This window comes from Ochotona princeps, chromosome 26, assembly GCF_030435755.1.
Source record: "Ochotona princeps isolate mOchPri1 chromosome 26, mOchPri1.hap1, whole genome shotgun sequence".
Lineage (NCBI taxonomy): Eukaryota > Metazoa > Chordata > Mammalia > Lagomorpha > Ochotonidae > Ochotona > Ochotona princeps.
In genome coordinates this window covers 6,972,181-6,989,326 of record NC_080857.1, presented here as the reverse complement: position 1 = coordinate 6,989,326, position 17,146 = coordinate 6,972,181, and the positions used below count along the sequence as shown (strand labels likewise).

The 17,146-nt window shown below is 52.3% G+C and overlaps 1 protein-coding gene across 2 annotated transcripts in view; it reads right to left on the bottom strand.

The window, feature by feature from the left end:
* Nucleotides 1-364: 364 nt before the first annotated feature.
* Nucleotides 365-17,146, bottom strand: part of LGMN (legumain) — a 31,697-nt gene continuing 14,915 nt past the window's right edge. For both annotated transcript variants that reach the window (XM_004584330.2, XM_058655321.1), the window contains exons 3-14: nt 10,412-10,509; nt 9,333-9,414; nt 7,899-7,984; nt 7,360-7,435; nt 6,395-6,457; nt 5,409-5,475; nt 4,563-4,681; nt 4,389-4,478; nt 3,811-4,011; nt 2,516-2,686; nt 1,111-1,178; nt 365-889 (exon numbers count right to left, since the gene is read on the bottom strand). In XM_004584330.2, the coding sequence (XP_004584387.2) occupies nt 850-889; nt 1,111-1,178; nt 2,516-2,686; nt 3,811-4,011; nt 4,389-4,478; nt 4,563-4,681; nt 5,409-5,475; nt 6,395-6,457; nt 7,360-7,435; nt 7,899-7,984; nt 9,333-9,414; nt 10,412-10,509 (1,161 nt within the window). In that variant the 3' untranslated portion in view covers nt 365-849. The remainder of the gene's footprint in view (nt 890-1,110; nt 1,179-2,515; nt 2,687-3,810; nt 4,012-4,388; nt 4,479-4,562; nt 4,682-5,408; nt 5,476-6,394; nt 6,458-7,359; nt 7,436-7,898; nt 7,985-9,332; nt 9,415-10,411; nt 10,510-17,146) is intronic.

The following is a 17,146-nucleotide window of genomic DNA, read 5'->3' as shown; positions in this document are numbered from 1 at the left end:
TACAGGGACCCAAGGACTGGAGCCATTCTCCATTTTCCCAGGTCATAAGCAGACAGTGGGATTAAAAGTGGAACAGCCAGGGACATGAACTGGTACCCATACTTGTTACGCCACCACGCTGGCCGGATACATCAATCTTTAAAAAAACAAAAAGAGAATGCAGAGGCAACTGTACTTCTGATGAGTGGGAAGCACCTTGACAATCCATGGGGACGAAGGGAAAGGCAGCCCATAGTAAGAGGAAAAGCAAGTCGTCATGGCAGAGGCGGCCGCGAGTCCAGCAAGGGCAGTAGAGGATGGAGGTGGGGTGGGGGAGGGGAGGCTGGAAGACACTGAGGGGCGGGGACCAAGAATGAGTTCTCGCTCAGTTACAGAACTTTATTTCCCAGGACTCATCTGTTTTTGCAAAATAAAATACAAAAAGCAATCAAAAAGTATGATTTTTCTAAAAAATAGTCTTCCATATTGGGCTCAGAGCCTCCTTCATAAAATCACGGTGAAGGCCTGTAGGGGCTTGGGCTCCGGAGGCCCCCACAGAAGCCCCTCTGCTGGCTAGGGGCCCCGCGGCATTCCCGCACCTGGCCAGCTGGTGAGACAAAGCAGAGCAGCGGCGGGCACGCCTCTCCCTGCCCAGCTTTACCCATTCACGTCTGTAGCTTCCTGGAGCTTCCTGCGCGGGCCGCTCATGGCCAGAGAGAAGGGCAAGGCGTGTGCCCTCCTGCGAGAGAAAGGCCCGGGAAGGGACAGGAGCCTGGGTGGGGGGCTCGGGCCTCCTCCCGTTCCACCTCTTCAGGTTCTGATCAACACACAGGCTAAGGGCGTCTTCACACGTACAAAAGGAGATTTTCTCTAGTAGTGCAGGCACACCTTGTCCATGGACAGTTTTATCCTGCGAGAGAGAGGAAAGGGCGTCCGCTGACCGTGTTAATGTTTGAAACACACTCCAACATGGAGGGAACCAGCAGTTGTGTCCAAGCAGCCACTAATGGGTGGTGTGGCTGCATGGGACGGAGGGCAGGAGCAAGGTCCCTGCTGCAGGACTGGCCCTCTGCCATCAGAACCACACTGACCGCCCCCCAACCCCCTGACCCACGCCCCGTGCGCACTCACCTGCTGATTGGGTAAGACTTCTCACAAAGATTGGCCAGCACATACAAGTGTCTCAGCGCATACTCATACTAAGGGCAAACAAGTGAAAAACAATAAGATGCCATCATTTCACATCCCTGACCGTTTAAATTACATTGCGCAATCATGGAAGGACAGCAGGTTGGCAGGTGGCTCAGGGACCTCAGCACCCTGGGACGGCCCAGTGGTGTTTAGGAACCGACACTCTTCAGGCCGGTGTCTGCCCCCAGTGCAGGAGGCGGCAGCCTGCTCCAGCCACTAGACCCTGGTGGAGAGCCCGCCATGGTCCTGCTCCCCTCTGCTGCTGGGAGGGACACGTCAGTGAGGAGGTGGGATGGGATGCGAATGCCAAACTAGACACAACATGTGAGACTGAAACAACTTCAGAGGAGCCCAGGACACTCAGGAGGAAGAAGGGAGAGGCCCCTGGCATGGTGCCCAGCAGCAGCAAAGCCAGGCTAGTGGGTGCTGCCCTGCCACAACGCGGGGCATGGCGGTCACCAAGACTGGCGAGCTGGACTGCAGGGAGAGGACACGGACAGAAACAGATCCTGGACAGAGACAGGGTCCAAGCTGCACCCACTACCCCTCCAGGGCTTGGTGCCTGAACCTCAGTGTCGACTCTGAGGGAAGGGTCACAAGAGACCAGCACCAGCTGAGGGGATGGGCGGGGCCAGGGGACAAGGGCTGGTGGGGACAGTCCACATGCACAGAGAGCTAACCACTCTCTAAAGCCAGCACAAATGTCGGCTGCCCTAGGAGGGTGCTTGAAGAAAGCTGTGGAAGACAGAGGGTTGAAGTCCACGCCAACAGGGGCCCTTCCTAGAGTTTATCTAGCAGCAGTCATTTCAGACAGTGGCTGAGATGCCCGGGTCCACCCTCAGCTCTGGCTCCTGATGCCAGCTTCCTGCTAACACAGGCCCTGGAAGCTGCGGGGACAGCTCGAGGGAGGGGCTGTCACCCACACCCAGGCCCGCAGTGGGTTCCCAGCTCCCGGTGCTGGCACTGCCCTCTCCTGGTGCTGTGGGCACCTGGGGAGTGAAGTGGTACAAGGGGGAGCTCTCCCCTCCTTGGCCTCAAGCAGGTAGCTGGTGTTTTGTTTTGTTTTTAAATGCTGATTATATTAAAAGCTACATATGGAATTCGTGTTATTAGCAACAAAATAAACTTCTCTTCTAGTTCTACTTTTCCAGGAATTTTTTGAAGTGCTCCTGCCCACGGCAGGCTGACATTCCCGCCTGCCTGAACAGAGTATTCCAAGGTCACAACTCACAGCAACCTTGGCCTTCCTGCCTTCCTGCGCCCTGCCTGACAAGCTTCTTGGAGGAGATGCATAGGAGGTGGGCCCAGGGGGCAGGACAGAGGTGGACAGGGGCACGGGGCTCACCGTGGAGGAGTGCCAATTGAAGCAGTGCGTGCGGAAGTGCGTGACAGCTGCCTCGTAACAGCTGTGCTTCGTGAGTGGGGCCCTGGAGGTCAGGAGCTTCTTGACCTCTGCCGGGGATGGCATCAGCAGGTTCACTATCTGGTACACCGACTTCTCAATGATGTTCCTGGCCTGGAGAGAAACACTTGCTGAGTGTGGTCTCTTGCAACCCGCTGGACCACTCTGAAGCCAGCTGCTGCACTCACCCTCACCCCGCTCCAGGTAAGCCAGACCCTGCCCCGCCATGGTTATAGGGGTATGGACAGCATTCTGAGGCAGGCAGCAGCCTTGGCTGGGCATGCCCTGCCTAACAGGGCTCTGCTGACACATGGTTCTCACATCTAGAGACTCCAACACAACCTGGACCCACTCTGAGGAAAGAAGGGCTGCAGGACCTGCGCCCCCAAAGCTGAGGTCCTAGTGCAGCAGTGTCTGAGCCCAGGTAGAAAAATGCCCTCGTGTGACGACTAGCTGACACACTGAAAACAAATCACGAATGGGCGCCTGGACACAGAGATGGCACGCCAAATGGCACTGGGCAGTGCCTGGTTTGACTCTCAGCTTTGGTGTCTGCTCCCACCTTCTCCCTCATGCAAACTTGGGAGGCAGCAGTGATAACTCAAGTGACTGTGTTCCTGGACCCCTGGGGAGAACCCTGGATGGGGCTTCTGGCACCTGGCTCGGGTCCTGGCATCTGGTAAACAAGCCAGTGGAGTGAGCATCCCCTCTGCCTTCACTCTGCTCCCACGTGAATTATGTGACACAGGAAGCCGCTGCTTGGGACCCCTGCCCATGTCAGAGGGCCAAGTCCTGGCTACCGCACTGCAGATCTGGTTCCTAGCAAGTTCAGGCACAGGGATCCCTGCCACCCACGCGGGAGACCCGGGCTCCTGGCTTCAGACGGACCCACCCCTGACTGCTAGGAACATCTGGATCAGTGAACCAACAGATGGGAGATCTCCCAACCTCTCTCTGTTTCTTGTTCTTTCATGCAGATGAAAATTAATTTTAAAAATAATTTTCAAAGATTTTAATAAAGCAAATCACATAGTTTTGCTTTTTCACTTTTCCTGGAAAGCCCAGTCTGCTCCTGGCCTGGCTCTCACACAGCCCCAAAGGCTGGCTGCCACCCAACATGTTCCCAGGCAGCAGGGAAGGGGACCTGCAGAGGCAGGAAACACGCCCACCCGCAGAGGCAGGGACCATGCTCATGCGCAGAGCAGTTCTCAGCCATGGTTCCTGTCGCTGCCACTCACGTTCAGGTGACTCTGAATCTGGGCTGAGAGCTTCTCGACGTCCTCCAGGTTGTTGGCGCTCATCAGCTTCCTTTTGAGGATCCTAAGGGGCACCTCTGGGCTGGGAGTGAGGTCCAGGTGAGTGACTGGGGGCAGCGAGATGGGAGAACTGGCTCTGTGCCGCGTGCCCTGAAACTGCATCAGCTTCATGCTGGAGATCGACTGCAGAGGGAGGGAGGGAGGGAGAGGGCAGGTTAGGGGGTGAGAAGCAGACGCTGAACAGGCCCCGGGCCTGCCCCTCAGAAGGCTCCCCGTTCCTTCCTCGCAGCTTGAGCACCAGGGAAGGGCCCCCGGTCGCTGCCTGCAAACCCCCAGTTTTCAGCACCGTCTCTTCCACAGCCCCTGCTGGGGCACTGATGACCTCACCTGCTGAACCCTTGCCAAGCCATCCAGATACAACTCTCTGAGCTTGGTGGAGTGTGACTCCAGGGCCAGATAGGGCCCTGGAATGGGTGGCAGCGAGAGCCGGGGCCGTCTCTGCCTCTTGACCGAGGCAGGGAGTCAGGGCGGAGTACCCTACCCCCGCGGGCTCCACTCACCTTGTTCCCGTACTGCATCACATGGCTGGTGTTGGTGTGCGACTTCACCAGCTGGTACTGCCGGTGCAGTGTCTCCTTGGTCAGATCCTCCTGCAAGATGGAAACATTAAAGTCCTTGGGCAGTCAGCAGCTGCAGGTGAAGCCCCGGCCAGCCGGCTTCCCCGAGGGGCTCACCACATCCGAGTCTTCCATCCAGTTGACGCTGTACCAGTCCCCCAGGTAGGTTTCCCTCTCCTCATCGTAGTAGCACGCATAGGATGACTCGGACGGGTTGGCAGCTGTGGTCGCATAAACTGCAAGGAATCCAGAGTACCATGCATTTGCTCTGGACGCCAGCCCCCCCGGAATGCAGCTCACCCCCAGTTTCAGGCTTTCCCCTTTCCCTGGGTAGAAGGGAAGCCTGCCCCTGCACTTCAGCCTATGGAGGCCACAGACATGGCCCTGGATCTGGGCCTATCTATGCCACTAGGGTAATTTATGTGAAATTCACTGAGGAACAAAGAGAAGCTGGCTGATGCCTTTAGAACCATAAGCAAACATTCCGGACAGTAGGCATGCTGTCTGTAAGAACACCGACAGATTTCAACAGCTGAGGAAACTTGGGGAAGAAACAAGATGGGCTGAATCTCCACAGCAGCCCTCGATTGGTTCAGGATACTGATGGACAAATGTCATCATATAAACTGTAACTCCCAGCAGCCAGCTACACTTGAGCCCCAATGTACGGATAAAGATAACAGGGTTGACAAGGGTAGAGACGAGAGTGCACCTGACATAGTGCCAAGGACTGACTGGTGGAAGGTCTCTGTGGTTTGGGACTAAATAGCCTCACTTGAATTCCCAAGAGCACTCACTGCTTTATTCCCTGACTAGGAGCCCCTGGGAGCAGAAGACCAGCAGGGCCTGCCTGTGCAGCACGGGGCTCCAGGTGGGTCGTGTCTGGGGATGACCACTTGCACCCCTGCCAAGTTGCACACCGCCCCAGTTCCAAGGCTGCTGTCCCCCAGTCCCGGCGCCTACCATTGATGTCATAGGGCAGGTGGTTCATCATGGAGCCCGACTCGCAGGCCTCAATGTAGAACACCATCTGTGAGGCAGAAGCAGACAGCTGAGTGTCCACCAGCCGGATGTGGGACCACAGGGGCGCTGGCCATTCTCAACCCTTTGGGCCCTGCACTTTGGCTTTTGGTGGACATTGCTGCTACCAGAGACTAGGGAAACTACTGTCCTACCGACCAGATGGAGTGATACTGCTGATCAAATAAAACGACAGAGAAAACAAGGCCATCTGATACTAAGGAGAATTATTGCACCAGCTGATAGCGTCTGCTGCGGTTCCCCAGACCCATGCAGACATCTTAGCTCCACTGGTCTCTGGGCTAGTTAACAGATTAATCTCAGTGGACCAAGAATGGACACATGATCTAGCTACAAGGTCTGGAAAGTACGCTCACAGGGAGGTCGTGAGGTCAGTGAGTGGTTCTTCCAAAAAGGCGAGTTATTGGGGCTCAGTTTAGTTCAGTTCTCACTGCTTCCTCCTGGCCATGTCATCTGCTTTCCCACCATTCACTGACCTCCCTGGTGCCTGCCTGACTGCGGCCTGGGAGCCCCGCAGCTGGAAGCCACAGAAACCTTCCTGCCTCTTAAGCCACTCTTCTCAGACCTGCCCATTACCCACAGAGCAACCTCAGGGAGCTGGAGAGTGTGGCCAGCCAGCTTGGGGTGTGACTAGCAGCTCCCTCCCTGGCCTGGAGGCCAGCTCTCCGTTACAGAGGGTGTGGCACACTGCAAGTACATCAAATGGGACAGCAGCATTTTCCCCCCAAATGTCCAAACCTGGGTATGGCCCAAGGAAAAGTAGACTGTAGGGGGCGGCCACTAGGTCAGCAGACATCCCCTTCAGAAATGCCAGCCCCCAGAGCCAGAGGCCGCCCGCCCCTGCACGACGTGGGCTCTGCTGCCACTGCTCCCCTGTTCCCCACAGCGACCCTAAAGACAGGCCTTACCTTTTGGTACTTTCTGTGTTCGTACATGTAATAGATGGTCTCGTTCAGGTCCCGCACGTGCAGCTGGGGGTAAGAACAGTGAGACTGGGATGGCACAGCTGGACAAGCCCTGGCCATTCTCTGTTACCAGACAGTGAACAGCACTGCCAGGGCACTTCAAACAGTTCACAGAAAATGGCATGGGATGTTAAGTTTATCTTGGGAAAGACAGTTTTAAATCTCTGTATGAGGTTTCTTCAAAAAGTGAGTGAGCAATGGATATAGAAGGGCTGGTGCTGTGGCAGACAGCGCTAAGCTACCACCTGCTGCACCGGCATTCCAAATGGGCACTGGTTTGAGAGCTGGAAGCTCCACTGCCAATCCAGCCCCCTGCTAACGCACCTGGGAAAGCAGCCAGAAATGGCCCAAATCCCTGGGCCTCTGCCACCAGTGCAGGAGATCTGGAAGAAGCTCTAAGTTCCTTGCTTTGGCCTCGCCCAGCCCCAGTCACTGAGGCCATCTGGGGAATACACCAGTGGGTGAAACATCTCCCCACCCGCTCTGTAATTCTGCCTTAAATAAGTAAATCTTAAAAAAAGAAAAATGACCATTATGAAAAAGAAAATGGGCATAAATTTAAAAAAAAGAAAAACTGCGCCAAAACAAACGTCACTTTCCATGAACTTTGTTCATGCCCTTGCTTAGTCCTGGAATGCCATCAAGCGTTTCAGGCACAGATTCTAACACGGGACAAGAAGTCGCTTTGCTTGTTCCCTTTGTCCAGAACATCTCTGCTTCATTCTCATGCTTAAAGCAACGTTCCTAAGTCCCGAGACCACTGCTGACCAAGACAGGAAGAGGAGCAAAGTGACACTGGCTCGGAGGGACGTCCCCAAAGAGGTCAAACCCAGCCCACAGACAGGGCTAAACTCAGCACACAGGCTTCCCCATCACCCAGATGCCATCAAAACAGGAGGACAACTCACATCATCATTAGGGAAAACCAACAGTCCAGTTGATCCATGATCTGTAAAGTACACAAATACGTGGTCCCGGGGGCCACTGCCAAGAGAGGGACACACACAGTGAGCATGTGGACTGGGGTGCCAGAGGGATCAGAGGCTGCCAAGCAGGTTCAAGCAGCAACCCAAGGCCCAGGCGTCCCAAGGCATCATTCCGACTACAAAGATACCCAGCGATTCAAGACTCTCAGTTACAAAGCCAGCGTCATGGCACAGCACATTAAGCCTTTGCCTGCAGCGTCAGCATCCCATGTGGGCACCAGTTCATGTTCCGGCTGCTCCACTTCCCATCCAGCCCCCTGCTTGTGGCCTGGGAAAGCAAGGGAGGCTGGCCCAAAGCCTCGGGACCCTGCACCCACATGGGAGACTCAAAACGAGTGGTTGATGAAAGCCGCTGAGACCCCCGCCCTGCACAGCCCTGTCCCAAGGCAGCACACAGCTCCTGCCGGGAAACAGGCTGGGACAGACCAGGGTTCCAGGTTCCCAAGAGCAGTGGGCCTCACCTCTTCAGGACTTTTCCAGATCCCTTGCCCTTCACTGCTTCTGCATCACCTCTCAACACAGCCAGAAAGTTTTGCGAAGTGACATTCTGCAAGGAATCGGAGGAGCAGGAGGGTCAAAGTCATCCTGGGTCATAGTGGCTGCAGAGCAGGCTGCCAAGCCAGGCAGCAGTTACACAGCTCCCAGGCTCCCAGCCCAAGAGCAGCCTCCCTGGAGTAAGTCACCGAGCCAGGAAGCAGCTCACACACCTCCCAGGCTCCCAGCCCAACAGCAGCCTCCCTGCAGCCAGGAGAGCACCACAGCAGGGGTAGTGTTCCGGGGCGCCATGCACAGGCACTTGGAACACACAGCAGCTTGCTCCTGGCTGCTGGCTGCTTGGCCGGCCACTGCCCTTCTGGAGCATGGCCAAGCCAACACAGAGCAAGCCAAAGATGCCAGGAGCAGAAGAGAGGCAAGCATGTCGCCCCACACGCTGCCTGCGAGGCTGGATCCCCAGCTCATTCAAGGTTCCTGGGGAAGACTGATAAATAAACATAATGCAAAAACACACAGAGGGAAAAAAGTCAGTTACCAAAAAAATCGGCCACCAGATTCCAAATCTTTTCTCACATAACTAAGAAGAGATGATTTCCTGAAAACGGGTTCAACTGCAGCACATATGATGTTAGATTTAACTGCACTGGATTTTTTTAAAAATGAAATTAAACTGATAGAATCGCTAAAGATAAAACACGAGTTTCTTCATGACAAATAATACTTCTTAAAAAGATTCCTTGGAAATCAAGAACAACAGGGACTGGCACTACGGTGTAGCACGTTAAGCCTCCATCAGCGGTGCCAGCATCCCGTGGGGCACCAGTGCGTGTCCTAGCTGCTCTACTTCCAATCCAGCTCCCTGGCAACGCGCTGAAGAAAGTGGCAGAAGAAGGCCCAAGTACATAGGCCCTTGCACCCAGCTTTTCAAATAAATAAATATTAGGAAAAAAAAACAGACTACAAAAAAATCACGAGACTGAAGTTCTTCGGTTTTTTAAAATCTGCTGATTTGTTCAGTTAACTGGGAGGAATACAGAAATTCTGGAAGAGATATACTGTAAAATAGCAAAGGAAATCCAGTCTCAGACAAACCCTGGCCGCTCACATGCAGCAGTAGAGAAAACAGCACAGACAAACCACAACCAAATTAACAGCACAGAATCAAGTTACACTGAAGGAAATCTATAATCAGGTTTGCGGTCTTTCAGGAAGACACCGGCAGACCAACTTATTTTGAACACTGCTCCTTTTTCCTATTTTCTTTGGAAACTCCTAATTTATCCCACATGCACAAATCCCATTACAATCACAGGATGCTGTAGCGAGGTTCTGAAATGCAAGCAAAGGGGGGAAGCACCGGGCAGAGGAGTGCACGGGTGGCCTGGCCCCGCCCCACGCACCTCCCCTGTGTAGTCCTTTGGGACGCCCTTGTACACATCCGTGCCGTTGGGTCTGTTGATCACAATGCCTGGGGTGGGGTTTCTGCAAAGCAAAGGACACAGTTGAAACAAGGCAGCTGGTTGCGGGAACCCCGCTCTTCAAGATCATGACCCTGACAGGTGGAAAATGCATCAACGACCATTTTGTGGAACACTCTGGTGGTCAGTCAGGCAGTGGCATCAACAAGTTGGGGATCTCTGGGTCCCAAGCCAAGAGTGGCAGTGAGGGGCTGAGCACCAGGTCCAAATCCCAAGGGCACCTGGCTTCCTGCTGGGAACCGCTGCCTCGTTAGAAGAGCTCTCCGAACTACTTTCAGACAAAGACAGGACCTAGAGGGAACTCAGGGGCTGGGCACTCCCAGCGGCCTCTGGGTAGGCGTGGCAGCAGCCCTTGCAGGAACCGCAGAGGGCGACCATGGAGCTGGGATGACAAGATGCTTCAGTACTTCTGATCACCACATCAGATGAGTGTGTAGAAGTGCCAGGAAGGCAGCGGGCTGGAGCCCAGTGCTGCAGCAGCTGCCTGTGTGCCAACCTCAGCCTCCGGCTCCAGCTTCCTGCAGTGAGATGCAGTGGGCAGCAGCAGAGGTCAAGCAATCAGCTTCCTGATGGCCACAGGGGAGACCTGGATGATGTCCCCAGCTGGGCAAACCCCTAGGCCCCTGGAGGGTGGGTTACGGCATGTGGAGAGTGAACCAGTGGATGCTGCTGCTTCTCGCTCAAATAAATAAAATCATAGTAATGTGTTGTTCCAGCTAGGGAGAGGTGATAAACAGGCATGGAAAGAAGAGCAGGCTCTAACCTACAGACTCTGTGCTCAGGGGTGGCAAGCCAGCACCACAGAACCCCATGCAGAGTTCTCCAAGCAGGGAGTTGTTGGCACTGCAGCATCTGTTTCCTAGGAGCGGCACATCCCAGACATATCCAAAGCTAAGCGTGAGGGGGCCGAGGTGCCACACTGGGCTGCGCTGGGAGGGGACCCCTGAGCCCAGGTGGCACCTGTGCCTTCACACCTGTCCCCCTCACGCACCCCCACTTACTCCTGCGAGTTGGCGATGTCATCGTACATCATCACCACAATCTGCTCATCAGGAATCCCGTTGCGGTGAATGATCTGGTAGGCGTGGCAAGCGTCCGCCTGCAAGGAGGGATTTAATCCGGGTTAAATTCTGCCCAAAAGGAAGCTGATTCTGGAGCTGCAGTGAGCAACAGAAGATTTTGTTAAGAGTCACTGCTCAGTCTTTTTAAAGATTTATTTTACATTTTTATTGGAAAGGCAGATCTACAGAGAGAAGGAGAGACAAAGATCTTCCATCCACTGGCTCACTCCCCAAATGGCCACAAAGGCCAGAGCTGAGATGATCCAAACCCAGGAGCTTCTTCCGGGTCTCCCACGCAGGTGCAGGGTCCCGAGACACTGGGCCGTCCTCTACTGCTTGCCCAGGCCACAAGCAGGGAGCTGGATGGGAAGTGGAACATCCAGGACACACAATAACGAGAGGAAGATTAGCCAATTGAGCCACTGTGCTGGACCCTGAATGATTATGTTTAAAAGCATGTATTTGAGGGCCAGCACTGAGGTACAGCACACAGCCTATGATGCCAGGACCCCATAAGGGTTCCAGTTCAGTCCTAGCCATTACACCTGGGAAAGCAGCCCAAGTCCCTGCAGCCCTGTACCCATGTGGGAGAACTGATGAAGCTCCTGGCTTCTGGCTCAGTCCATCTCAGCCCTGCCGATTGTGGCCTTTGATATGGAAGAGCAATCTCTTTAAATCTTGGCTCCCAATAAATAAATTAAATCTTTGAAAATATACATGTACTTCTGAATATATATTTATATTTTTCATGTGTTATTTTTATTATTTTATTATTTATTTCTTAATATATCTATATATTTTATATATAAAACATATCTATTTTATAGATATGATTTTATATAATATTAATATATATTTAAGACCTGCATTGTGCTACAGCAGGCAAAACTATCGCTTATAATTCTCCTAAGGGCACTGGTTCAAGTCTCGCCCCCTGGAAATGGTCTGAGAAAAACAGCCAAGGTCGGCCCAATACTTCGGCTCCTAGGTCTGCTTAGGAGACCCAGGTGAGCCTCCTGGCTTCAGCACGGCCCACAGCTCTGGCCAAGGAAGCCATCTAAGGGAGTGAGTCAGAGCACTGAAGATCTGTCTGTAGCTCAAATGAATAATGTTTTAACACCACACATTTATATTTTTTGTGCCAATTTTTAATGATTCCACTCATTCACCCAAATTATGCAAATTCTAACACATCCAAAAGTTACACATGTGGGCCACCCACTCCCATCCCCACCCCCATCTATAGCTGACAAGGGCCTTTGAAAGTCCTAAAAAACTCATTTTCGGTTTTCAGATTACATGCAAGCCTCCTGAGAGCCTGGATTTAGGTCTTGGAGTGATGAACCACAGACCAAACAGCAGCGGCGAGTCCTGAACTGCCCACTGATTTTTGTGACTTTGACTTTGTCCTCATGTTCAGAACATGTTCAACATAGGAACTAAAAGGAGAAATGTGATCTACAGTTTTTTTTTTTAAATCACAATAATACAAAAAAAGACCAGGTTCAAAAACAAAGTTGCAAATGCAATTCTCTGCCATATGAACGAGAAGACAGACTAGCTTCCTTCTTTTGAAGGACACACACCAGACATGCAATGACATGGAAATCATTGGAGGAAAGAAAGAAAAAACACTGCCTAACTTTCTGACCACATCTAATTATGTGTTTCCTGGTAGACATACGTAAGACAAGGGGGGTAGGGTGCCCTGCTGTAGGCCTCTCTAGGGACGGCACCCTTGGCAACTGGACCTGTACCCAGCACATTTTAACCAGCTCCAACCCAGGAGCAATGAAGATCAAACACTGAACCCTGCCCTTTGCCAGCAGATGCCCTGCACAAACAGACCCACTGATGCCAGACATGAGTGCTGTGAATAGGCACGCGCGAGGCCTGGCACCAAAAAGCCATTAGATGAGTGGACGGCTGAGTGAACACAGAGAGCTCCCTGAGCTCTCCCGCTTGCCCAGCACTGTGCTGCCAAGTCTCGCCAGGCATCTTTTCATCTGCTCCACGGGACAAAGCTGGCGCTCTCCATTTCCCAAACAGAAGCAGCTTAGGCGGTGAGAGGAGATGCCCAAGCCCCATGCAGCTCCCAGTGTGAGAAGGAAGGCACTGCCACAGCACAGCTGCAGACAGCTTCCCGCGGGGACCAGAGGAAGACCAAGTTCCCCGAGGCTCAGGGCTGAAGGTATCAAGAACCGTCGTTTGAAAACAAACACGCCCACTCACACTCCAGCAAACTTAACTGTCCAAACACATAACAGGAGATTGATGTTAGCATCAGTCTAATAGTAAATATCAAGAAAGGAGCCCCATCACCAACAGCCAGAACTGCCACAGGTGCACTTGAGCGAGAGCGAAATCCCCGAGGCCGAGAGAGCAGGGATCCAAAGCAGGCGCAGCTCAGGAACATGAAGAGAGCACAATTGAGAGAAATGCTTGCACTGTGCCTGGGTGAGGAAGCTCACCCAGGCTGCAGGAAATGGTAGGCTGTTTCTAGCTAAACACACATTTGAGAAAGCACAAAACAATACCAAACGAAGCAAAAAGGGACCCAATTCGGAGGCGTGGTTTCCAGAGGCCTAATGGGGGACAAGGAACCAGACATGTTCTGTTCTAGCCAGGCACAAGATAACACAGATTTTACTATGCTTTGAATTATACACCCATGTCGTATGAACACATCTGTTTGCTCTCTGACAAGAAACTAAAATGTGAGGTCAGATTTCACCCACAGCTGTGATGAAGGTGGAAATGAGCAGGTGCAGCCTCCCACTCAATCCCACCAGTCATCCCACCACTTACTGCTCGTATCCACCGTCTAAAGGTGGGGTCACCAAAAAACCAAAAACCCAAAGGGGCAGGTGTTGTGATGGCAAGTTAATCATCACTTGGGACGCCTACATTCCATATGAGAGGGCCAGTTCGAATCCAAGCTACTCTGTTTCCTATCCAGCTCCCTGCCAATGCGTGTGGGAAGGTGATGAAGACCAGCCACCACGTCAAAGGCCCAGATGAAGCTCCTGATGTGTGGCCTTGGTCTAGCTCAGCCCTGGCAGTTTGGGCCATCTGGGGAGTGAACAGTGAATAGAAGCTCACTCTTGCGCATGTTCTCGCTCTCTCCCTCCCTCCCTCCCTCCCATGTTTTTCCCTGTTACTCTCCCTTTCAAACGCAATACTTAGGAATAAGCTTAACAACAGGAGTGTAACACTTGTATTCTGGGATCTGTAAAATACTGCTGAGGTAAATAAAAGACCTAAATAAATGGGGAGGCATCTCAAGTCATGAACAGAAGACTCAATATGACTAAAAACAAGATCACAAGGGTTTTAGCAGAAACTGACAAGATGATCCCCAAATATACTCAGAATTGCAAAAGACCTAGAAGAGTCAAAACAATTTTGTAAAAGAAGAACAAACATGGAGGACTTTGGTTCCTTATTTCAAAACTACACTGGGGAAAGAAGCCTCCTCCGCAAACAGTGTGGTGACAACTGACATAGCCACATGCAAAAGAGATCCACAAAACATAACTTAAAGCTCATAACAGGGAGGGGCAGCACTGTGGCACAACAGGTTAAGCCACCTTCTGTCGTGCCAGCATCTCACTGGAGTGCCACTGGAGTCCTGGCTGCTCCACTTACCACCCAGCTCCCTACTGACGCACCTGGGAAAGTAGTGGAGGATGGCCCACACAGGCGACCCAGAGGAAGCCCAGGCCCAGCCACCGCAGACATTTCGGGAGTGGATCAATGAATAGAAAATTCCTCTCTAACTCTGTCCAAGGAAGGAAGGAAGGAAGAAAAAGTTACAAATGCATCACAGACTTAAAGGTAAGGACTGGAGTAAAACTTCCAGACAATAACAGAACATTTTGAGGACCCTGAGTTACTCCTGAAAGGATGCCAAATGACACCAAAAGCATTGCCATGAAATAACTAGACCTCACTGAGATAAAAAACTATAGTGCTTCTGAGAAAAACACCATTAAGAAAATGAAAGCACAAGAAACTAAGAGAAAATGTTTGCAAAACCTGGATCTGATGAAAGACTTGCATCCAAAAGATGGTAAGAATTCTTACACATCAATGAGACAGATGACTGTAAAGAAATAGGTAAAAGGCTTGAATAAGCATTTCACCTAAACAGATGTGTGAATACTTAATGTACACATGGAAAGAGCTCAATGCCATTAGTCATTAAGGAAATACAAATTAGGGCCCGGCGGCGTGGCCTAGCAGCTACAGTCCTCACCTTGAATGCCCCGGGATCCCATATGGACGCTTGTTCTAATCCCAGCAGCTCCACTTCCCATCAAGCTCCCTGCTTATGGCCTGGGAAAGCAGCACTCCACCACAGGACGCCAGCATTGCAAGTGGCAACCAAGCCCACTGCACCAGTGACAGCAATCCGGCTCCTCTGCCTTCAACAATGTCCATCCCTGGAGGCAGCGTGAGCGCTCCAGCAGTTGGGTGCCTGCCTCCCGCGTGGGAGGCCTGGATGGAGCACCAGCCTCCTGCTCGGATGGCCAAGCCTGACTGCTACAAGAATGTAAGCGATGAACCAGTAGAAAGAAATTTTCTCCCTGTACATCTCTCTGCCTCTCTCTCCCAAGCTTTCAAATAAGACACATGAAAACAAAACAAACAAAAAGCAGTATTCCAAGAGAAGCCAGGCATAAACTATACATACATAATTCCATTTCTATGAAGTATCCAAGAAGGTCAAATTCATAGACAGCAGATAAGCACTTGCAGGGGGTTGAGGTTGGAATTGCAAAAGTGCCCAAGGGCAATGGAAATATTCTAGAATATCTAACAATAGTGTCTTGGTACATTAAAAAAAAAAAAAAAAAAACCTTGGACTTGTTTTTCTTGAAATGGGTAAATTCCAGAAGACGGGGAACCATGCTGGGGGTAGCTCCAATGTGAATAGCTCTGTGTCCCACTCTGTAAAAGGCAGGTGCTTTTTATACCATATTCCACAGACATGGGGAAGCTCAGAAGGTCACAGCTTGCTCAGAAATTCAAGACAGCCCCCAGGCTGACGGCTGTGCACCCCTTCCTCCAGGCACCAGGGTTCTCCAAGCTGAGACGTGGTGCGTTCCACGCCCCGTGGGAGCAGTCCGTTGTCACTAACTCCATCAACTCAAAGTGAAAGGAAGCAGGTGCAGCTGGCTTGTCCTTTTGCTCCCAGCACTTCTCCCTATGCATCCCTCACTCTTACTGGCCAGCCCCACTCTCTCCTGGTGTCCAGTTCCCTTCTAGTTGGTTGTCTCTACCTACGCTAACCCAAAGGGGTTCTTTGTTACAAGTGTTGACTGGCAGAAGAAATAAAAGCAAGCATCAACTAATGGGGTTTCTTGCCTTCTACATACCTGACCCTCTGCAATTCTCCTCAGAAACAGAGAAATCACAAGAGCCGAAACTGAAAAAGGTGTTGAGCATTTGCTAAGGTGTTGAGATGTGCTAAGAGGGGCCAAGCCCCGGCGTGGTGGCCTGGCAGCTAAAGTCCTCGCCTTGCACGTACTGGGATCTCATTGGTATAGGCACCACTTCTAATCCCAGCAGCCTCTCTTCCTATCCAGCTCCCTGCTTGTGGGCTGGGAAAGCAGTAGAGGATGGCCCAAAGCCTTGGGACCCTGCACTCACATGGGAGACCTGGAATAGCTCCTGGCTCCTGGCTTTGGACTGGCTCAGCTCCAGCCATTGCGGTCACTTGGGGAGTGAACCATCGGACGGAAGATCTTCCTCTGTCTCTCCTCTCTGTGCATGTGACTTTCCAATAAAAGTAAATAACTCTTTAAAAAAAAAAAAAAAGGGCCAGGCCCTCTGGGACAGCTGGCAGACTGTGACTCACCCACTTGCTCAGCTGGCGGTGGGATCTGCCTTACCACTCAGAGTACCTGGCCCTGCCAACTGCTAGCTCAACAAGGGCAACTGGCTGGGAACAAAGTCCAAACATAAAAGGTATGACCCGCGTGATGGTCACTGTGAAGGGATCCACAGTCTAGCCAGCTCTGCCTCCCTGATAGGCAACTACACCCTGAGTATGGCTAGAGCTGGGCAGCAGGCAGGACTTTGGGAACAGAATTAGAGCAGTCCATGGGGGTAGGGCTGGGCTCTGGGCTGGGGCTGGGAATGGGGCTGGAGCAGGACACAGGGCTATGGCAGGATATGGGGCCATGGCAGAACACAGGGCTGCAGGAGGACACGGGGCTGGCACAGGACACAGGGCTAGGGCAGGGCACGGGGCTGGGGCTGGGCACGGGGCTGGAGCAGGACATGGGGCTGGGGCTTGGTACAGGGCTGGACTCTAGGCACTGCTGTGGAGCTTTGCAGAGAGCCTCATAAGGCTACCACAACCTCAGGAGCAGAATCTGAGGTCTGACATGAAGGGACACCACTTGTTCAAACCCATCAAGCAGGGAAGCAGAGAGCAGCAATCACATCCGGTACCTGTGACATCCAAGGCCACGTTTTCCTCATGACCCTGTGCTGCCCCTAAACCCCAAGCGCTAACCTCCCCATGCCCTTATCATGCCCCATATCTCAGTCCCACTGCCCTGTATCCTAATCCCTTTAAAAATGTTCCTTTCTTAAAATGCAAAAGTGATATTTTGGGGACCAGCATTGTGGCAGAGTGAGTAAAACCACAGCCTATGATGCCAG